This window comes from Eubalaena glacialis, chromosome 3 (assembly GCF_028564815.1).
Source record: "Eubalaena glacialis isolate mEubGla1 chromosome 3, mEubGla1.1.hap2.+ XY, whole genome shotgun sequence".
Lineage (NCBI taxonomy): Eukaryota > Metazoa > Chordata > Mammalia > Artiodactyla > Balaenidae > Eubalaena > Eubalaena glacialis.
The window spans coordinates 120,088,318-120,112,626 of NC_083718.1; the positions used below are offsets into that span (position 1 = coordinate 120,088,318).

Here is a 24,309-nt window from a genome sequence, read left to right on the forward strand (position 1 = left end):
CTTTATCGCCTATATGATGCCTGTCTTGTCCACAGACTAGCCTGGTGTTTTTTTTTTTTAACTAAGGAAAAAAAGACAAACTTCGTACCTCTTGACCAATATCTCCCCATTTCCCCTTGCCTGCCGATCTTTGTAAACCTTAAATATATACAATTTTTAATTGTCCTTTATATGTCAGTAAAGTTGGGGAGGAAAAAAGACATGATGAAGAGTAGATTTGCACCACATCTCACCTGTTCTTTTTCTAGATCTGTGACAAAATTGACTTGCTTTCCAGAAACCTGGATTAATTACATGCTCTCTGTCGCGGAAGGACAGATCATAATTCTTGCCCTCAGGAGGGACTCACAGTAATGATTTGTAACTCAGTCTCCTTGGTAGCATTCAGCCTTCCAGCCAACTGGGGGGAAGAGAAAGGAAGGAAGGAAGGACAAAGGGAGGGAGTGAGGGAGAGAAGGAAAGGAGGTTGGGAAGAGTGACACTTAGCTAAAACTTTCCTGAAACTAATCAGATGAGGAAGATGCTGCTCTACCCAAGCTTGGAGCTCCAGTTACTTGTGGTACTGACATGTTGCGGGGGGGAGGTGTATCATCTGCTGGCCGGGAGGCAAGAGGCGCATCCCCACCTTCCTAACCTAACCCCACACAGGAGACCAGGTATTTTCTCCGTAGGGCATCTGCAGTTTTATTTAGTGGCCTTTCTTTTATTAATAATTTTATTCTTTTGTATCACAGTGAATTATTGTTTAAGAAGACTTTTAGTAGAAGTACTAAAAGGATGTGGTAAGAAAAGAATTATGAGATCACCACTCCATTTTTTGTGCCTTTGTCATATAAATGGAGCTGAAATATAGTACATGGAATTCCAGTATGCTTGTAATTTTAAATTAAAATGATCATAATGCATTTGGATGGAAATGTCTTTAAGTTATTTATCTACTTCCTGAAATAATGAATTACATTTGTAAGATTCCTTGAATGAGGACATAGGCTGCTTGCTTTAAGCTAATTTAAATGGCATAGGATGCAGCGTGTTTTTCTTTTGAATGACTAACTATATAATAGAGGTCACTCAGTACTTCCTCTCGTTTTGACTCAGCTTCAGCATTGATTTTATGTCCAAAAATGTCCATGTTATTTTATAGGTGGTTATATAAAACATGAAGATGGAAAAATTCTTGATGTGTTTGGATTTTGTATGTTTTTTTAATCGCCTGGAATTTCCTTTAATGACAACTGGAACAGCAAGAGCAAAAACCAAAAGACAGAATGAGAGGTAACTAGTATCAACAGGGTGATTGAAATGGAAAAATAAAGACTTTGCATTTTCATTTGTTGCCACAGGGAATTACAGTCTGTAGCCACAAGATTTCCCACTTTGGGTCTATACTATGAAGGGCAAATTGACAATCCATTGCAGGTTTAATTTAGTCTCAGTATCAGGTTGTCTGTTCCAGTTGTATTCACGAGATCCACAAGACAATAATTTTTTTAAAAAATAATCTACCATGCCTGAATTAAGAAATTAAAACACAAAAATCAAATAGACTCTGAGTTTGTAACAACTGTTTATGCTCCTTTTCCTGGCAGCAGTTGCCTTATCTGACAATATTCCCAGAGCTGTATGCCAACAAGGCTGGCAAGGCCAAATAAAATGCTTTGGCATGATAGGGCAATAAATAATCTGAAGCTGTGAGACCAAAACAGCCTTGCTGATTATCAGCAGTAATTCCCAAGGCAGGAAGAAGGCAAAATTAGCCAAGTAGGAGAAAGGGAATAATAATTTTTTTTCTATTGAGCTTTCAAGAAAATGTCATAGAAAAAAAAAAAAAGGAAGAAATTATATTTAAAGCGCCGTTAGTTCCATCCATTATATGATGGACATCAAAAAGTATTCAACAGACTCTATGGGATGTCATTGCAGGAGCTCAAGCATCTTGTTAGGTGGTTGAGCAAATGGCCTTTTAAGGGGTCTTTCAATCCAAGACTCTTGCTTACGAAAGAAAAAGCCTCTGAGTGACCTTAAATTAGTGGTTCCCGGTGAGCGATGTGGATTAAAATCTCCTCAAGAACTTTCTGAAAACACACTGCCCTGGGCCGATCTCAGAAAATTCTGATGCTCTGGGTCTGGTATCCAGCCCAGGCATCTGCATTTTTTAAAATTTATTTTATTGAAGTATAGTTGATTTACAATCTTGTGTTATTTCTGCTGTACAGCAAAGTGATTCAGTTATACATATATATATATATATATATATATATATATATATATATATACACATACACATTCTTTTTCATATTCTTTTCCAGTATGGTTTATCACAGGCTATTGAATATAGGTCCCTGTGCAAGATGGTAGGACCTTGTTGTTTATCCATTCTATATGTAATAGTTTGCATCTGCTATTCCCAAACTCCCAATCCTTCTCTCCGCGACCCGCTCCCCCTTGGCAACCACACATCTGTCCTCTACCAAGCATCTGCATTTTTAAAAGCTCCACAGGTGATTCTGGTGCACAGACTAAGTTGAAAGCCATTGCCTTTAAGGATTCCTACAACTTCCAAAAGCATCTAGCTTAGGATCCTGAATAATGTGCACCAGAAGAAGCAATCACTATGTCTATAATAGAGGTACAAAAGAACATCTTCCAAACAGCAGTAAAAGTTAGAGAAAGTATCCAAATTAAAAACCATCGAAAGTTAGAAACTCCTTACTCTTTTGCTGCCTAGAGTTCAACATTGTATAGCTTAAAATAAAACACCTAACTGGTTAGTAACTTGAATGGCATCACTCAATCCATTTGGTATGCTAAAATTCTTTATTAAAATATTCTGAGTTATCCAAGAAACAAGAAAAATCTCAAATAAACAACCTAACCTTACACCTAAAGGAACTAGAGAAAGAAGGACAAACAAAACCCAAAGTTACTAGAAGGAAAGAAATCATAAAGATAAGAGCAGAAATAAATGAAATAGAAACAAACAAAACAATAGCAAATATCAATAAAACTAAAAGCTGGTTCTTTGAGAAGATAAACAAAATTGATAAACCTTTAGCCAGACTCATCAAGAAAAAGAGGGAGGGCTTCCCTGGTGGCGCAGTGGTTGAGAATCTGCCTGCCAATGCAGGGGACACGGGTTCGAGCCCTGGTCTGGGAAGATCCCACATGCCACGGAGCAACTAGGCCCGTGAGCCACATCTACTGAGCCTGCGCGTCTGGAGCCTATGCTCCGCAACAAGAGAGGCCGCGACAGTGAGAGACCTGCGCACCGCGATGAAGAGTGGCCCCCACTCGCCACAACTAGAGAAAGCCCTCGCACAGAAACGAAGACCCAGCAGAGCCAAAAATAAATAATTAAATAAATAAAGTAGGTGACTTCAAAAAAAAAAAAAAAAGGGAGAGGACTCAAATCAATAAAATTAGAAATGAAAAAGGAGAAGTTACAACAGACACCACAGAAATACAAAACATCCTAAGAGACTACTACAAGCAACTCTATGTCATTAAAATGGACAACCTGGAAGAAATGGACAAATTCTTAGAGAGGTATAACCTTCCAAGACTGAAACAGAAAATATGAACAGACCAATCACAAGTAATGAAATTGAAACTGTGATTAAAAATCTTCCAACAAGCATAAGTCCAGGACCAGATGGCTTCACAGGTGAATTCTATCAAACATTTAGAGAAGAGCTAATGCCCATCTTTCTCGAACTCTTCTAAAAAATTGCAGAGGAAGGAACACTCCCAAACTCATTCTACGAGGCCACCATCACCCTGATACCAAAACCAGATAAAGATACTACAAAAAGAGAAAATTACAGACCAATATCACTGATGAATGTAGATGCAAAAACCCTCAACAAAATACTAGACAGCAGAATCCAACAGCACATTAAAAGGATCATACACCATGATCAAGTGGGATTTATCCCAGAGATGCAAGGATTCTTCAATATACACAAATCAATCAATGTGATACACCATATTAACAAATTGAAGAATAAAAACCATATGATCATCTCAATAGATGCAGAAAAAGCTTTTGACAAAATTCAACACCCATTTATGATAAAAACTCTCCTGAAAGTGGGTATAGAGGGAACCTACCTCAACATAATAAAGGCCATATATGACAAACCCACAGCAAACATCATTCTCAATGGTGAAAAGCTGAAAACATTTCCTCTCAGATCAGGAACAAGACAAGGATGTCCACTCTCACCACTATTATTCAACATAGTTTTCAAGTCCTAGTCATGGCAATCAGAGAAGAAAAAGAAATAAAAGGAATACAAATTGGAAAAGAAGAAGTAAAAGTGTCACTGTTTGCAGATGACGTGATACTATACATAGAGCATCCTAAAGATGCCACCAGAAAACTACTAGAGCTAATCAATGAATTTGGTAAAGTTGCAGGATACAAATTAAAGTACAGAAATCTCTTGCATTCCTAGACACTAACAACAAAAGATCAGAAAGAGAAATTAAGGAAACAATCCCATTCACCATTGCAACAAAAAGAATAAAATACCTAGGAATAAACCTACCTAAGGACGTCAAAGACCTGTACTCAGAAAACTATACGACACTGATGAAAGAAATCAAAGATGACACAAGCAGATGGAGAGACATACCATGTTCTTGGATTGTAAGAATCAATATTATGAAAGTGACTATACTACCCAAAGCAATCTACGGATTCAGTGCAATCCCTATTAAATTACCAATGGCATTTTTTACAGAACTAGAAAAAAAAAATCTTAAAATTTGTATGGAGACACTAAAGACCCCGAATAGCCAAAGCAGTCTTGAGGGAAAAAAATGGAGCTGGAGGAATCAGACTCCCAGACTGCAGACTATACTACAAAGCTACAGTAATCAAGACAATATGGTACTTGCACAAAAACAGAAATATAGATCAATGGAACAAGATAGAAAGCCCAGAGATAAACCCACGCACCTATGGTCAACTAATCTATGACAAAGGGCGCAAGGATATACAATGGAGAAAAGACAGTTTCTTCAATAAGTGGTGCTGGGTAAACTGGACAGCTCCATGTAAAAGAATAAAATTAGAACACTCCCTAACACCATACACGAACATAAACTCAAAATGGATTCGAGACCTAAATGTAAGACCGGACACTATAAAACTCTTAGAGGAAAACATAGGAAGAACACTCTTTGACATAAATCACAGCAAGATCTTTTTTGATCCACCTCCTAGAGTAATGGAAATAAAAACAAAAATAAACAAATGGGACCTAATGAAACTTAATAGCCTTTGCACAGCAAAGGAAACCATAAACAAGACGAAAAGACAACCCTCAGAATGGGAGAAGATATTTGCAAACGAATCAACGGACAAAGGATTAATCTCCAAAATATGTAAACAGCTCATGCAGTTCAATATTTAAAAAAACAAACAACCCAATCACAAAATGGGCAGAAGACCTAAATAGACATTTCTCCAAAGAAGAAATACAGATGACCAAGAGGCTCATGAAAAGCTAGAATCCAAATTCACAGGTTGTCCTTCTGGCTCTGCCTCCAGCTGTCCCTGTATGACCCCTGTCTCCTGTACTCAGTCTTGTCCTGAAAAAAATAGTTGAATCAGCCTCTCTAGGGAATGAGAGCTTCGTTCCTCCCCATTGGAAATTTCATGACGGGCAGTCAAGGTGAAGGACTGTGTCTCAAACTTGGCAAAAAGTAGCAACCATTTAATTATAAAGCACCCAGTGATATAGATAGTTCCAAAGTGGGTTCACTGTAGACTCTTGACCACTGTGACATCGTCCTTTCAGTGGCTGTAAGTGATAGAAGACTTGTGCTTAGCTGAGTTTTTCATTCCTGCTTAAGGATAGAAAAGCACAGAAGACTCCATCCTAGTTCCATTTTTCTTTGAGGAGGCTTCAATTGCGTATATAACTATTAAATTGGATACCTGACAAACAACATCATTTCCTAATTCATACATAAAAATCTGATAGAAAAAAAAAAAAGGTAGGGTTTCCAAAACCTTTTATTGCTGTCTCTTCTGCAAAAAAGGCTTTTCAAAAGACAATTGAAAAGAGAGCACAGCTGAGTTTGAAGCTCGGGCTTCTTGAGCATCATACAGCAATTTATTGAGCAGCAACTGTATGAAAGATAGTGTCTCACACACGGGGACACTGAGATGGATGAGAAACAGTCTCTGCCCTCAAGACCCCTCCAGTTGAACTGGAGAAACAGGACAGTGTCGGTGTAAGATTAAGGCAAACGCCTACTAAATGGCCCAAGGTCCTAGTAGAAGTGATGGGAGTTCCGAGGATGGAGTGATCACAGGAGGTGGGAGCCAAAGTCTGGGTGGACCTGAATGAACAGCAAGCCATATATGGGCACAGAGGATGAGTGGTCACTACTAACAGGACGACTGGGGGGATATCTATTTTATAATCAGCAGACGATGGCTAGAACAAGGGGTATGTGCAGGGAAAGAAAGAGATTTAAGGTCTAAGCAATAAGTTGGGGCTGGTCCAAAAGTAAAGGAATTGAGGTCTTCTTATCTGCAGGCTGTGGGGAGCCACTCAAAAGTTTTTTTAAGCAAAGGTGTAAAAGGTGGTGTTTCAAAAAGATCCGTCTGACATTATGCCTGGAATGATCAACAGGAAGAAAGGTTAGGGGTAATAAAACTAGTTAGGTACCATCATACAGTCCGGAAATAAAGGACAGGAGAGTCTGGACTGGGGAAGCAGCCGTGAAAATGGAGAGCACCGTGCAGGAGGTGAGTTCTATGTAGAGAAATAACAGAAAATTGTAATTGATGGGCTTGAAAGGGCAGGGGAAGGAAAAGGAGCAGGTCAACACTTGGACAGATATTTATAGAACTCCTGTTGTGTACCAGGCACTGTACTAGGCCCTAGGGAACAATGATCAACAAAATTACTTCAGAAATGACTACCAGATGGGGCGCCTTTGGTGGAATTCTCGGAAAAGAGTTCAAACTCTCCCTGTCACCATGAATTCAGTTCTCTCCATCAACACAGGAACAAACCACAGAAAATTGGTGGGCAGAATGTGTTGCTGGATCTCACTGACCTAGATTCACAGTTTGAGAACTGAGCTGTACTCAGACACATCCAACTGACAGCAACTCTGGTAGACGTCCTACGTCTAAGCTTGTAAGACACTTAACGGGGTTGGCTTCCATTTCAGTTTCCATTGGCAGCACACAGGCGCTCATCTGAATTTGGAGTCTCTGTCCTTTACCCTTTTCCATTTCTTTTTTATTATCTTTATCTACTCACTCTCAAAGCACACGAAAAAAATCACTTTGACATTTGCATGCCCTCCATCTCCAGCGGGGTCCTATTGTTTCTTGTCTGAATTGAGGTGGCAGAAGACTGCAAAACACCCAGGATGATTTCTGCCTCATGGGACGAAACTGTACATCACAGCATGACCTATGTGAGGCTCTCACCAGGCCAACACCAGTACTCTTGATGTGGAACAGATTAGGAAACGTGTCAGTTGAGCTGGAGGGAGAATGGTTGAGTTTTGGGTTACTGTTTCTCCATGGACGTCACATGTATTAAATGCCCTAGGTGTTGATGAGGATCCTATTGCTTGGCTGAAGGTTAATAAAGCATATGGTAAAACGTAGACACTAAATTAGAAGTGACATTTTAACCCTAAATTATTCTCCAGCTTCTAGGGAATACATCCACACTGCCAGATACAATACTGGGATTTCAGCCATCCTTAGACATAATGACATGCAAGAGAAACAAATTAAAAGTAAATTTGGGATAGGGGGGATAAATTAGGAGTTTGGGATTAAAATATACACACTACTATATATAAAATAGATAACCAACAAGAACCTACTTTATAGCACAGGGAACTATACTCAATATCTTGTAATAACGTATAAGGGAAAAGAATCTAAAAAAGAATATATATATTCATATATATATGAATAAGTGAATCGCTTTGTTGTATACCTGAAATTAACACAATATTGTAAATCAACTATATTTCAATAAAAATTTTTTTTAATTGTAAAAAAAAAGTAAATTTGCCACCGCCTTCTTGCAAAACCACTCCAGTAATACTACCCTGCTCTTAATAATTGCTTACTATTTCTCCTTGTTTTCATCTTTCAAAATGTCACATTAGTCCAGCAATCTTTAAGAGTATTTCTAAATCTGTTTTTCATTTATGGTCACTGGATGCTGCAGTTGGGGCCCGATATTACCCAAACACTACCTGTCTACAGATGTAAAAAGCTTTGGAGATAGGTTACAACAAGCCATTCCCTTTTATCTCTTTCTGAAGTGGAACCAAGTTCAAAGCTGTGACCACATATCCAGAGGTGACTCTTGGTACAGAGTTTCAAAAAAAAAAGCCTATTAGGAGCTAAATAAAAGGTGTTGAATCTGTTACATTCTGTGCACATTTTCTAATCGTCCATTTCTTTTTCCATCCATACCCTGGCAAGTGATAATAGTTCAGTATAGATTAGCTACTAGTAGTTGTAATATTAGTAGCGGTAATGTGTGTGATGATGATGTTAATTTAATTTGAAAACCCTAAGTTAGTGGTTTTTAAACTTCAGCGTACCCAAGAATCACACAGAGTGCACATTTGAAACACACATCACACTTCTGGGGTTCACCACAAGAAATTCTGATTCGGCAACCCTGGCATGGAGCCCAGGAACCACTGCATGATTTGGAGGCAGGTAATCTGTAGACCACACTGTGAGAAGCACTGACTCTGTCTGGAGTTCACCAGACATCAGTTTCTATACATTAGCATTTGAGGGCAGGGGGAGAAGATTCATGCTAAAAGTAAATTGCATGTGTCTTTGGACAGAAAATGCCATCTAATATCATTCAGAATAGTATCTTATTGAATAACATAACTGGCACTTCAGAGAAATAACTCTCATGTAATAGAAAACCATGCAAAACTTCACTAGATTATTGAAATACAAGTGCCTATGAAAAGCTAATTTTCTTTAAAATACTGTGTCTTTTTAGGGGGAAATGCTTCCAGAATAAACGATATCATGTGTTCCATCTAGGGCCTTTCTCTCTGTTGATAACATTTGCATATTACAATACAGTATATCTGCAGTGAGTGCTTATTGCTCTAATTCTCATTAGGCACGTAGGCTCTTAGACTTGAATAGAAAAGTCTGAAGGTGTGAAGTCTTGTGGCTTGAAAACAAGCAGGATACTAAATTCTTCAAGTAGGAATAGTGGAAAGAGGAAGGAAACTCAGATGTTTACTTGGGTAGGAAGTTGTGTGGTCCCATCCATGAGCTTGTTAGGGAGAATTTGAGAAGGGCCCCTGGAGAGCACCCAAAGCTGATTAAAGCTGGATCTTCAGTAACAAGTATTGATTGCACAGAAGATTGTGGCACAAGCGCCAACTGGCAGCTCTTCTTTGCTCTTCACTGAAGGTTGAGCTCTGAGTGAATGTGTCTTATAGGAAATTGCATCAGGAGATTTTACGAGGATTTGAAGAGTTACTGAAATGCCAAAATGCACTGCTGAAAATCATTCATTCAGTCAGTCAACATGTAATGAGTATGTATTGAGCGCCTACCCCATGCCAAGCCCTGCACAGAGGGCCAGTGATGTGACTGTGCCTCACTGGAAGCTTCTAATAATCATCTGTCCGCCTGAGATGACTTGGATACCTTGACTCAATTAAATCCAAACAGTATGTCAATCACCTAAAGGGGCGGAGGTCAAAATATGAATAGTGGGGATGTAAAAAATATTACTCTCTGAACCAATTGATGACAGTCAGTTGCCTTCTCCAACTTCCATACTACCCTTCCTTCTTATTAACTGAACCTTGAGTTTTAAATGAGCACATTTCTGGGACTTCCCTGGTGGTGCAGTGGTTAAGAATTCGCCTGCCAATGCAGGGGACACGGGTTCAAGCCCTGGTCTGGGAGGATCCCATATGCCGTGGAGCAACTAAGCCCGTGCACCACAACTACTGAGCCTGTACTCTAGAGCCTGTGAGCCACAACTACTGAGCCTGCGTGCCACAACTACTGAAGCCCACATGCCTAGAGCCCGTGCTCCACAACAAGAGAAGCCACCGCAATGAGAAGCCCAAGCACCACAATGAAGAGTAGCCCCCACTCGCCACAACTAGAGAAAGCCCGCGCGCAGCAATGAAGACCCAACACAGCCAAAAATAAATAAATAAATTTATTTATTAAAAAAAAATATATATGAGCACATTGCCACTTGGAATAATGTGCACATTTCTCAGCTTTCTTTGTCCTACGTATAACAATGAGACTAAGTATTGCCCGATGATATGAAAGTAGAGGTGCTCTGTATGAGATCCAGGAAGCCTGGATTTGAAAGGAAAGAGTTGTGCCCTTCTCCCCTTCCTGAATCTTGAGAAAGGGATGTGATAGTTAGAGCATAAACAGCTATTTTATACCATGAGGACAAGGGCTGTATCCCAGGTATGACACAGCAGAAAGCTAGAAGGACTTCAGCCCATGATGACTGTCAAGTCACTATACTGCACTACAACCTCAAAACACCTTTCACACGAGAGAGAAATAAACTTTTAAAAGTTGTTTTGAGGGGGCAGGTACTTTCTGTCACAACCAAATTTAGTTCTCGGTGATAAAAAACTATCTTCACTAGCCATGAACAGAAAACCCAGTTCAAGCTGGCCGAAACAGTGGAGGAGAGTTATACTGGTCCATGTAGTTCTGAAGTAATACAGACTTTAGGGTAGGTTTGATGGGTCTGCTCAATGATGCTGTCAAAGAACCAGATTCCTTTCTTCTCTCTTCACCTTCCACAGATGAGCTTCATTATAAAGCTGGCTCTTCTTCAGGGGAGCACAGTGGTTGCCAGCAGCTCCTGGCTACTTGCCTCCTCACACACATTCAGGGAGGGGGACATCAGTCCTCTCAGAAAAGTAAGGAAGCTTCTTTCAGATCTTGTCCATTCTTATTAGTCCAAATCGATCATCTGTCCATCCCTGAGCCACTAATATAACCAGGGGGTGAATTTCTCTGGAGCTGCGGTTTCCTGACGGCATCGAGGCACACTGGGGCACCACAAACAAACTCACAGGGGCACCATGGCAGAAATTTAAATTTTTCAAAAAGAACACAGATATACCTGTCAGACATCACACACAATTCTACTATTAAGTTGTTTGGACCTAACTACTTAATAAACAAAAGTGTTAGATTTGTAGGGGTTTATTTTATTTGTTGGTTTTGCTTTTGGTTTCATTTTCTTTTCTTGGCCTAAAGGCACCATGAAAATATTAATGAGACATTTACAGGTACTGTGAACCAAGAAAGGAACCTTTGGCCTAGAGTCTCAGTCCTGGAGTCAGAGGTGGAATTAGCTTCCCCCAGATTATGGAGGCTGCACAGAGAGGTGTGGATTTACAAGTGAAAACTGGGGTGATTGCTAAGAAAGCAGAGAATAGATGTGTGGGAGGCAACCACAATGTCCATAGGCCCTTGGAAGAGCTAAACGCTGCATTCTTCTTAGGGAGAGAATTGCCTTTGTTTAGGAAAATACAATAAGTCCTTTGGGGTGAAAGGTGAGACCCTTGAAGGCTTGGGATCAGCAGGAGACAATACAGCAAAAGAGAAAGCAAAACTGTCCTTTGTTAGAAGTAATAGGAATGTGGAGATAGGGAAAGAGGAGAGAAAAGGGAAAGAGAAGAGATCTGAACCACAAACCAGAGTTGTCAAGTCTTTGAAGAACACCAGCATTTCGTATTCTATTTTAAGTGTCTATATTACTGCAATACTCCAACCTGCGAAACTTGAGAAAAATCTATTACCCAGGTGAATAGGGTTTTCTTTTTCAGGCAATCAAAGAAAGGCTGAGGTCCCTGCTTATGTTGACATCATTTAAAAGAGGAATAGCACCTGTAAAATAATTGTGTCTCTGCAGGGATCTAATTCAGTGGAGCCAGAGACAACATGAGAATAACCTGCCTCCTTTCCCCTACCACCCTCTACCCCCCAAATTAGTAGAAATTATAGAGAGGGCACAGAATAGTGGTTCTCAATCCTGTCTACATATTTAGAGTCACCTGGGGAAGCATTTAAAAAGAAACAGTGACGTTTTTCCCCACCCTAGACCAAGTAAATAGAAAATCTCTACGGTTGGGGCTCAGAAATCTATATATTTTTTAAAGCTCCCCAGATGATTCTAACGTGTAGCCAAGGTTGAGAACCACTGGTCTAGGACATTCCACAAATCAAGGAATAGATCTTGAAGGGAAGAGAGACTCCTTAACTTGGGAGTGGAGGAGGGGGCTGAGGAGGGGTTGATATGGTTCCTCTTTGTCCCACTTAAATTCTTTTTTTAAATTTATTTTATTTATTTTTGGCTGTGTTGGGTCTTCGTTGCTGCGCGCGGGCTTTCTCTAGTTGCGGCGAGCAGGGGCTACTCTTCATTGCGGTGCACAGGCTTCTCACTGTGGTGGCTTCTCTTGTTGCGGAGCACAGGCTCTAGGCGTGTGGGCTTCAGTAGTTGTGGCACGCGGGCTCAGTAGTTGTGGCTCGCGGGCTCTAGAGCATAGGCTGAGTAGTTGTGGCGCACAGGCTTAGTTGCTCTGTGGCATGTGGGATCTTCCCGGACCAGGGCTCGAACCTGTGTCCCCTGTATTGGCAGGTGGATTCTCAACCACTGAGCCACCAGGGAAGCCCCATGTCCCACTTAAATTCTCTCCACCAAACCAAGGTCATTAGAAAAGGCCTGGACCGAGTCATGAGATCCAGGATCTAGTCCTAGCTTTGCAGTTCACTACCTTTGCGTGATTTGAGGTAAGTCACTTAATTTTTTCTCTCTCCGAACCTCCGTAAAAGAGAAGTGGGCTTGATAAAATGATGTCACTTTCCCAAGTTCTCAGAGTACCTTATCAGCATTCACTGTCTGACACTAACAAAGGCCAAATCCAGAAGGAAACCACAATTTCTCCTCCCCATTTCAGAAATGTAAAACCTGAAATGCAGAGAGCCCAGGTAACTCCCCACACAAGAGTAGGTGAGGTGAGGACGGCTGCTTTCTTCATCAGCTGTGGCTTGGTTGTCCTTTACAAGGGATTTGGGTTTCTTATACAGGATATGTAGGGACAACGGTGTTTTTCTTAAATACCAATCCATTTCTTATCAGGATCTTATTAATTCAGAGGAAGAATAGAAGAGTAAATGGTATACTTATTTGGAAGTTTGATTCCTCTCTCTTTCTTTTTCTGGTTGTTTTTCCTCCTGTCTCCCATAAGTATCTGCTCCTCTTTTAAAATATGAATAGATTTGATAGCTTTCTCCTAAAAACAGTGGTTCTCAACCAGAGACAAATTTGCCCCTCCCTCCCGCCCAGGGGAGCATCCAACAATATCTGGAGATATTTTTGTCATAATGTGGGGGGCAGGGAAGTGGATACTCCTGGCATGTAGTGGGTAGAAGCCAGGGATGCTGCTAAATATCCTACAATGCACAGGACAGTCCTCACAACAAAGAATTATCCAGCCCAAAATGTCAATAGTGCTGAGGTTAAGAAAACCCATCCTAAAACGTGAATGAGATTTGTCACCCCTGTTTCACAGAAATTTCAGTTTCTGAGCATATCACAGTTCAGGTGCTTTTATCCCTGATGCATTTAGCGACAGCAGTGACTCCTGAAGATCAAGTAGCTCATGACAGCAAGAGTGTTCTTCAGTAGGAGGGAATTAAATAGCTATATAAAATCCCAATATTTATTCAGTTTTTGTGTAACATATTATTTACAGGCATTGGAACTACTTCTGGGCAAAAATGTCATAACTGTAAGACAATCACAGAAATTGCCTTCACGAGTACAAAACCTGCAGAGGCTTTTGTTACCAGACTTTGAGAGAAGGGACTTTGGGACCCCTAGAAATTGAGATGTTCAGGCTCCTTCACTGACAAATTCAGTGGGAGATAAACAGGTTTTGTTTTGAGTATGTATATGTGTAAAAATGATCTGAAGGACTCACATCAAACTTAATAGTGGTTTCCCATAGGGAAAGGGAGAAGAGAAAAGAGAAAGATGGGATAGAGGGGGAGAAACAGGACTTCATCTTTTTTTATAAATCAGCTTTATTGAAATATAATTTCCATACAATAAAATTCACAAGCTTTGATTGTGCAATTCAGTGGGCTTTGACAAATGTATACAGTTGTGTTAAGTCCAATAGAACTTTTAATTTTTCATATTTGAATCTTGTACAAGAAACTTGTGTTTTGTATTGTTTATAATTTGTATTTTGGTTTATAATTTAAAAACGTGTTTTTAGAAGAACCGTTCGAAATTATGTAATCATACCGCCCCTCATTTTGTAAAAGCGGCTTACAAAGATGCATGAAGCATAGCAAAATAACATAACTGGAAATGAAAGGGATGTAAAAGGAGAAACAATAATTTAAATTGGAGCCAAGTTTAAGAATGCAAACCGTGAATTCTCATTTCCTCTTTACACGTAGGACATTCAGACTTTAAGCTTCCAATCAGTCATCTTCTCTTGTATGTTTGAGAACTTCATTGAATTTAGGCTCCTATTTGGCAAATCCAATTTGCTATCCTTCCTTTTAAGTATTCATGATAACTTATACCATTAGTGTTTTTCATAAGCTCATTGAAGGCTAACCCCCAAATATTGTTTGCCCATGAGAAAGCAAGAGTTACATGAGCCAAGTTTTAAAACTAAAGTTATCCTTGGTACTAACAAAGAAGGTAGAGAGTGACTTAAGGTAACTTTCTGTGAAAAGCCAACTTCTGCTGAAATTCAGGAACCAAGTCTTGTAAAACCATGAAGTCCCCTGTGTAGGGCAGGGGTTTGCTGGAGCCAGCTTCAACTAGCTTACCAGGGTCAACTATTGCATTCTGGGGAATTTTGACAGCTGGTTGTTAAACACATCCATTATTAAAAATCAGATTACATAAACTTATGATTAAATAAATTTTATTAAAAACAAGGGTAATAAATATTTAAAACTCATCCCTTCCTAATTATATTACTGCATTTTACCATTAGCTGTGCTCTTACAGTTATTTACATCTGTTTATGTGCGTATGGTGATGTTACGTAACAGTGTGCCCATGCACATCCCTTCCCAATGCCATATTCAGATGTCACTTTGGTAACTTGAAATTGCCTATGGTGAGAATGTTTGCACCACAGAAATCAGCAAATCTACAAAACAGGACTTGATTTATCATTTTATTGATTGTCTAGACATAAGAAAGTGATGGGGAAATTTTTAGTCATGCAGATTAAACTTAAAAATGTGTCATGTGTGTAGCCATTACATTGAGGGAAAAATGAGGAAATATTCTTCCAGTATTCAAAAACTACTATGCACTTCAGCAAAGAAGTCCCTCACGTCATTGCCAAACAAGTAAAGTTCCAATATATGTCTTCATTGTTTCATTTGTCTTACTCATTAGTGTAAACAAAATATCACCCAGCAGCCATGTTGGAACTACAGTGATTTGTCAATTGCAACTATTAGGTTGGCCTCAAATGCACAAGCTCTGCAAAAATCAACAGAAGCATTCTGTGAGAATCAATTGACAATATGAAATTTATAGTCAAGAGTATTGAAATTTTTATTATTATTTATAAATTGTGAAGGATGCTACCCATCCTTTATATCAGTAAAATTTATAATAAACTTCTGTAGGTATATTATGCATATGTTTTCCCCCATATTTACCAGCACACTATTGCTGGAGCTGAAGATCTCAAGGCACTAAACATATGCTAAAGACTTTTTTCTTCGGTGCCCAGGCTAAGAGTACAGTTAGGTAGAGCGATATAGTTGAAAGTCCCAATGATGATTTTCTTCACACTGTTCCAGAAAAAAAAAAAGAATGCTCTTTCCTGTGCATAGACTTTCCCTAACCCCCAGGCAACCCTTTCACAAATGGCCAAGCAGACTGGGCAGAGGATTTTGAATGTCTCAAAGCAAAACAATTACAATTATTGCAAGGAAAATGTTTGAATGTGTGCCTTACTGATGAGATAACCAAGGAATCATTTGCTCATACAGAGACTAAGCATTAATCCACCAGTGGTGGGGTCTGAGTGAACAGGGCTGGTCCTGGGCATCATTGCAAAGTGTGTGTGTTTGGCCATTTCTCATCTCTTACCTCGGAGCTTACCCCTCTACTGCTCTAGAGGTGATAATGCCTCTTCACCCACTGTCTTTTTCCATTCCCAAAGGCTTTGCTCTTCCTTCATCTACTTAAGTAATAGAGTAGCTAGCTCTGGAAACCAACCTATGTAGTCTAGTAGCAAACTCGGATGACTTCAGAGGCCAGACCTTCTCTGTCTAAAATGCACTTAAATGCAAACTTTTCAACATATGTGCATGTCAAATAAATTGTATCTACAAGAAAAATTAGCCCACAGGCTGTCAGTTAGTGAGCTCCAAGTCTAATCTTTCAAGGGCTATTGGCAAGGTGGTAGATTGGTGTGACAGGAAAAAGGTGGGCATTTGGAGGCTGACTCACCTGGACCTGAATCCTGGATTTCTGTCTTAATGTGTGACCTTGGAAAAATTACTGAATTATCTGAACCTTGGCTTTCTTATCTGTAAAATGAATTGTTAAAGAAAGAAATAAGGGAAGATAGATAAACCATCAATAAAGAGAAGGTAGCTCAATAAACATTCCAATTCTTTCTTGCTATTGAATGACCCAGGGGAAACTGAAAGATCACCCCGCTCCCAATACCCAAGGAAGTTAATTTTTGATGATGAGATTTTAGGAGCTGAATTTAGGGTGCAGGCATCTGAAGAAACATAGCCAGGGCATGACCTCAGTAGCCAAGTAGGCAGCTGTCTACTGTACTTATTCAAGACATAGGAATGAGACTGTGGGAGATTTGCTTCTGCTACAGAACTAGTCTTAGAGAAGCATGGCAGGGGTAAGAAGGGAAGGTAGGATGCCAGACTTTGCATTTTGGAAGTACTTTGGTCTGATTTTTTTCCTCTCCACTCCTTGAGTCATAAACTTAAATCAGGGCTGTGACTACCCATAGAAGCTCCCCTTGTTCCTTCTGCCCATGCCCTGCTCCCCAGCCCTCCGCAGAGCTCAGAGTGGTCCTGTAAGAGCATGGGGTGTTTTTCCCAGCCTTCCACAGAAACCACTGTGTTTGAAGATTCCTTCCAGAAATGGTTTATGTGACTTGTGGTTGTAGTTTGAATAGTAGAATTCTTTCCTCTACATTTTCACGTGCACCATACGATCTGAGTAAAAGCAGCAGCTCCCCATGAGATAATTTGTGGAGGAAATGTCAGCTAGCTTGGAAGGGAATATTTGGCATTGAAAGTTTGCCCAGATTTAACTAAAAAGAACCATGTAACCTCATTCTTAGGATCACAGCCCATCAATTCAGAGAGGTTGTTTAAAAGACAACCTCTCTCAGGTTATGTTCATTTTGAGCTGATCCATGGAAAAACCATTAAAAAATGAAAACATGATATCAATTCTAGAATGTTATTCATAGCTATTTGACTCAGCCTTAAAAGGACTGCAAGGACTTGATGCCTGGTGTATTGTCAGACTCTCAATAAACTGTTGATGAATGGGTGGATAAATAAATGTATGAATGATTTTAGATATCCAGGAGCAATGAAAAGTGTGCTTGAGCATCATATATTGTATATCTCAATAGAATCTGTACTGAGTTGCTTTATTGAGTTGGCTCCATTTTGATATGTTGAGATGAATACATATGTATATTTCATAGGAAGATCAATTATGAGCAAGCCAAAAATGTGCTCTGTTTCCTAAACATCTTTAAATACGTTCTATATAACTTTGCTTCGGTATTTGACCAATGCATCCTACATTGTTCTGTGAAACAACATAGCCTGGGAATTTTTTCGGAATAATTGATGTACTACAAAAAAACCATGAGTAACAAGTGGGAGAATGAAACTGCCTTCCAGACTTTTGGATGAGAAAATTCCCAGAAATGTTGGGAACTGCCGGAAATGCCTGGTTGTTAATGCAACTAGCCATGCAAATTATCTTGGGCTGGAAGCCAGACATTTCCCACTCTGTTTTGTGACAGCTCCCCTCTGGGGAGCAAGGCCGGTTCCTCCAAACCAGCAGCTGTGTAACAGACCACCACAACGTGGCCAAGATGATTCTCAGAGCCATTTCCTCTCACGGCTACGTGCCTTCTTCGTTAAAGAGATGCCTCTGTCAGGAGTGAGGTTGACTTTCTTTTTACTGCCAGTTTACCCTTGACCTACCTTAAATTATAGATTATCATCTCCTGAAGGCAGAATCCGTGACCAAGTTACCTTCGCATCTCTTTCCCGTTCCCACCTCCCACTGCCATCGCGCCCGGCCTGAAGGGGGTGCTCCAAGAGGACAGTTGAATTGAACGGAACACCAGTTGTATCCAGTCCTGATGATATTCAGTAATTACTCTCTTTTACACAAAGCGGAATAACTCCTTCGGGAAATGGCAGAAATCAGAAAAGACAGTTAGAGCAGCGACTTAACCTCTCAGATACTCCCCCAAAGCCCTGTAGAACTCCTGCGTGTTACCCGGAGTCCGGGGCCTCTCGGGAACTTGTGGCGTGGGGACGGATTAGGGGTTTTCTCCTTTCCGTGCTGGCTCCCAGCGCAGCCAGAAGCAGGAAGTATAGCCCCCGGTGTTAGAAGAACACTTTACACACGGCTCTGGAGCAATACACCGCCTCCACCCCTTTTTAGGAAAAAATGTTGGGACATGGAACTAAACAGCCTAGCAGCCACATTCTCGGAATATTTGAAATGATACTCATCTTTTAACAAAGGCTTCTGTGCATCCACAAAGCGGAAGCAGAACCTGTTCTTCCGCCTGGCGGTGGCTCTGTCCTTGGGAGCCTGAGCTCTTTGAGGTGATGCCCTGCCAGGCGGGCGGGGAGCACATCCTCACATCCTCACAGTGCCATTCCAACACCACAGGGGAGAGATGCTAGAGAGACACACAGTCTCCTGAACCTTTTTCTGTGTATTCCCCTCTGGATGGCAAGCGCCCTGCATTGCGTATATACATGCGTCTTCTGAACCCAGCCATAAATAAATGCAAGCTGTCTTATTCAGACAATAACAACATATAAGAGAAAGAAAAACAATCACTAACAGGAAAAGAAAAACCTGTTCTTTGTCCCAAAAGAGAGAAACCTTTTGTGTTCAGAATAAACACCTTTAGCTTTTTCATGGAAAAGATGTATTTTTTGTTTATTATCTATAGTTACCACTTCCTAAATCCTTTTAGTTTAGAAAGACTACGCCTGACAGAGCTTTTGTATTTTTCTTTCCACAGTTAAGCAGAACCACTCACTGCTCCAAACAGGGTCTGTTCTAGTATTAAAAGTCATTTCTTTTGGCACATATTTTAACCTGTCTTAAAATGATAACCATGAGGCCTTGATAAATTATTTGAAAAGCTTCTCCTAAGGCGGCTTTGGTGGTTTTGTTAAGACATTTATTTTAAGAGTATCTCTCAATAGAATTTATCAGTGAATTACTTTATGTATTCCCAGCATTAAATTATTTCCGCTCTAAGAATATTATAACTCCTTTCCTCACAGTGATGAAAAAAATGAAACTATTCTCAAACAGTGCTAGGTTGGGTACTGGCCCTTATGTCAGTAATTTTAGGAATGTTCCCACCAGAAGTTATAAATTATAAATACAAGGCCCGGAAGAGAGAGAAACATTAAAGAGTGAGGAAAAACAGCAATTAGAATTTCACATAAATACCATCAACTGAAGAACAACAAATCAAGCACATGGGTGGGGGGTGGTATTGTTCAAGCTAGGATGTGGGGAGATGGGAGGGAACATGGAGAGAGCTGAAGGCCGGGTAAATAAAGCACACCAGGAGAAGGATTCAGTCTCCATTATTACAGAGAAAATGGGCACTTTCTGAGGTAGGTTTCTCTGCAACCTTGGAGATTCTAGTTTGTTCCTTCACTGATAAACAAAAAGCAGTGATAACATCCTTGATAACACTTCCTCTGGAATGTATAACATTCCATGTTTCTGCTTCATAGTCACCACCGGACATGCATGAGTCAGACTGAGAGGTGGGGAATTTGCTGGGCTGCTCATGGGACCATTGAAGTTATAGTCAAGGCCTATGAGGTGTGGACTTGCTATGCTTCTTTCTCTTTCAACTCATCTTGTACTAAGAGCCATAGGTGATTTCTTTACCTCAGAACAGGCTATCTTAAGTGTGAGGTTAAAGGGCAAAGCTTGCCAGAACAGTAGATGGGACTGCAGACTGGAAACCTGAACCTTGTTTGTCTGGTCATGCTGTCGTAAAATACTAGTAGCTAATTAAGGGCTTAGTACAGCACCTAATTATATTCATTATCTTCACTTATCTTTCACAATAAGTATGTCAAAGACTATTATTATCCCAATTTTATAGATGAGGAAACTAAGAAGTCAAAAGAAAGCTTGAATTTCTGTAGCTCACAAAGGATACAGCAGAGACTTAAACCCAGGTCTTTATCCAGAGTTCACCGTCTTAATGTGTCCCCTCCTACAAAATAATAAAGGGAAGCTACTATTATTTTTTTTTGAAAGCAGCCAAAAGAAAGTCTGCCTAGGATATAATTAAATAGCAATTCATAATAGAGGAGAGCTACTTGGGTCTGCATCTTTTTCTCTTAAACAAGCCTCTTCATATTATTTTTGGGCATATCCATTTTATAAAGAGGGCTAAATTGAATATGTTGTTAATTTGCTTATAATAGTTCTAAATTGTCCATGTCCTTGAATAGATACAAGGTTTCTCAGGCTGGGCTCTAAGGAAGAACCCACCCTACCCATGGATGATCCACCCTATGGGCCTATCCCCTCAGGGAACAATTTAAATTAAAAAGTGTGAAAGAGATGTCCAGTCAAGTCCAAACTGTACCATGTCATAACAGGATTACACACAAAAAGAGAATGAATGGTACCATGATTAATTTTGACCATAAATTAGAAGTACCAAATAAGTGTGAAAAAGTAGATGATATGGTAGTTTGTAGGGGAGAGATTTTGCTGCAGCTCTGGAAGTCAAGAAAGAGCAAAGTGAGATGATTAATAAATAAAGTTTTGAGTTGCACAGATCTGGGTTTAAATCTACCTTTATGACCTTGAGCAAGTTATTTGACCTCTCTCAGTCCAATTTCTTCATCTGTAAAATGGGAATTTGGGGATTCAGTAATAAATGTAAAATGTTTAGCATGGTGCTCTGCCTGTTCTTATTGTAATATAATTGTCTATTTGTCTGACAGTCTCCTCCATTAGGCTGTGACCTCTTCAAAAACTGGATTTATGTCTGTTTATCTTTGTGTCTCTAAGCCTTTGATATAGTGCTTAAGCTCATCCCCACTCCTGATGTTTCCTTCTGTGTGAAGGGTATTCCATTATCATATTACTCCTGGTTTCTGTCTGCTCTTGACATATTCCCCACTAGGAGAAGAGAATGGATTACCTGATTGGTGAGTCAAGAAGGCCTTACCATCTGTACTCTTCACATCCTCGTGGGAGTGAAGTTTCTGCAGGGAGCGCGGCGTCTCTTCTGCTCTTCCACACCATAAATCTTACTGTCCAGTGCCTCCATGACTTAGTAGACAAGAGACCTAACTCTGGGGTCCTATAATATGAGGCCCATTTCCACACAAATCTTGAGGGGTAAAGGAAGACCTAGCTGGAAAGATAGATTAGAACCAGACAGTGAAAAGATCTTATACCTCCATGGCATGACATTTTGGCAGATTGCTTAAAACATATACATAATGATAAAGAATGGAAAGAGTCTACATGAGTAAGCCCAAAATCATACTTGTTTTTGTTTTTAATGTTTGAATATTTTTGGTGTGGGGGAGGGGTGCAGGGGAGTGGGGAAGGTTGTTCTTTGCATTTTTGCTTTAATTTGTTGAGGGGCTGAAGATGAGATATCAATATTTTAAGTTCTTTGCAGAATTCATTTTTGTCTTATTTTTAAGTTATTTTATACTAAGGTACTAATAAACCCTTCACTTGATGAATGGACCTGCTAAGTCAGCTTTTCTCCAAGTGTGGTCCAGGGACCATCTGCCTCAGAATTACCTGGAGGGCTTCAGAATACAAATTACTATGCCTCACCTCCAATCTGCCAAACCAGAATCCCTGGGGGCAAGGCCTTGGAATATGATTTTAACATTCTCCCCAAGGGATTTTTATGTTCATTGTATTAAGGGCAGCACCTGCTAACAGACAAGTGAATTCAATTTAAATGTACCTAGAAGAGGAAATTATGTTTGTGTGTGTGTGTGTGTGTGTGTGTGCAGTTATTGCTAAATCAGTTAACTGACCATTCTGATTACTGCTACTGACCATTCTGATTACTGCTATGGTCCTTTTTCCCTATAGACCAGAGCAGCCCTGCTTACTCAGCTGAGGATATCATCAAAACCCCAGCTGGGCCTTTTGTCTATGTGTCTTTCTGATAGAGCTTATGAAAAAAACTAGAAAAAAAAATCATTTTAAAACCCTTAAAAACTTAGAGACAAACACATACTTTTAAAAGAACAAGAAGAACCCTTATAATTCTTCCAAAGAATCGTAGCTACATCCAGTTTTCCTCTTCTGGTTCTAAGTGTCTAGAGGTAATAGACGGGAACTTCAACACAGAGGAACATTCTTAGGTATGGATTGCAAGCTTTTATCCCACCACACTGCCCTCCTTCTGTTGGCAAGTGTGGGAGACCCTCTGCTTAGGCCTGCTTTGTTTCTCTTTATAGATCATGCAACAGATGAGTGACCACCGCTACGACAAACTCACTGTGCCTGATGACACGGCCGCAAACTGCTTATATCTAAATATCCCCAATAAAGGCCACGTCTTGCTGCACCGAACCCCAGAAGAGTATCCAGAAAGTGCAAAGGTAAAAAAAAAAGTCCTTCCTGCCACAGCAGCTGACTAGGCCTCCCTTTGTAGCCTTCCTGCTTAGGGATTTTTTTCACAATAGAGTGACAAATAACAGGGCTTCCTTTTCCCCTATACACATCATTAGGAAAGCCAAAAGGATAACATAATTTAGGGCCAAGGAAAGTTTATTTAACTCGCTCTTCTTGTTAGTGTCATTGGTCACTAATGCATGCAAAGTAATTGAGATGATCATGCCTGGTATTCAGACCTTTTCAAATGAGTATTTGGAGCTCCCAAGTCTGTGCTCCAGCTCTGATTAAATGTACTTCCTGACACTGACATGCTCATTAAGCATAGAGACCTACAATTAGATGGCCAACTGCATCATTGTTTTCTGACAAATCTAAGCTGCCCCTCGTCAGAGGGTCATTTGTTTCTTAAGTCAGAGAAGTAGGAATGACCCAAAGAGAAGGGTGCTCATTGTCAGGGCTACAAAAAAGCAGGGGCTACGCATCCTAGGCAACAAAGGCCTGAAAGGATAGAACAAGAAGAAATATAAATATAGCACACTTGGAGCCAGCCAACTGGTCCCTCCAAGTAGCTCTGCATTTATGTTCCAACCAGGGAATTGCCCCCTCCGTATGGAATTCTTTCCTGGTCTGAGAAAATCTTCCCAGTCTTTCAGGGCACTCTGCCAGTCTCATCCGTATACTTTGGTAATTTCAGTTTAATCATACCAAGCAGATTAAGGGTGTTGGTCCATAGATCCTTCAAGTGTTCATATCTTTTGTAGGCATTTCAGTACGTTCATCTCTGTCCAGAGGAGCAAGATATTTATAGTAAGCATTACAGAAGAGTCTTAGTAACCACTGATCTCTCTCTCTTTTTTTTAATCTTAAGCTTTAAAACTTTTAGAAAATAGTTTATGCTACCTTTTAAATATGCAATACTGTATAATTACTAGGCTTATCCTCATAGTCAGGATTCCCCTCAGCAGATTAAAAAGAGAGCAGGGGAAGAGGATAAATAGATAATTTTTTTTCTTTTTCCATGGCTGAAAGTGTGAACCTGAGGAAAATATAGGACCCCTGACCCCCCTGGACTGGGGCTTAACCAGCTCTCAGATGAATAGTGGGTCTCACAATTTAATGTGCATCAGGGTTGTTAAAAATAGAGGTTCCTAGACCCCCCACCCTAGAATCTGCAGTATCAGTAAGCACCCTGGTCACTGAACTCACTTGGAGAAACACAGCTCTGGATCATTCATACCCCTTCAGCCACATCAATCATCTGATAACAAGATGACCATTAACTGCTTCTGAATTCAGCCCTGGGTCTACCACCAAAAACAGTAATGTCATGTTT

General features: G+C 40.1%; 1 protein-coding gene across 3 annotated transcripts in view; it reads left to right on the forward strand.

Annotated features, from left to right (window-relative positions):
• DDAH1 (dimethylarginine dimethylaminohydrolase 1) overlaps positions 1-24,309 on the forward strand; it is a 244,529-nt gene that overhangs the window by 216,263 nt on the left and 3,957 nt on the right. For all 3 annotated transcript variants that reach the window (XM_061183944.1, XM_061183943.1, XM_061183945.1), the window contains one exon: positions 22,817-22,960. In XM_061183944.1, coding sequence (XP_061039927.1) covers positions 22,817-22,960 — 144 coding nt within the window. The remainder of the gene's footprint in view (positions 1-22,816; positions 22,961-24,309) is intronic.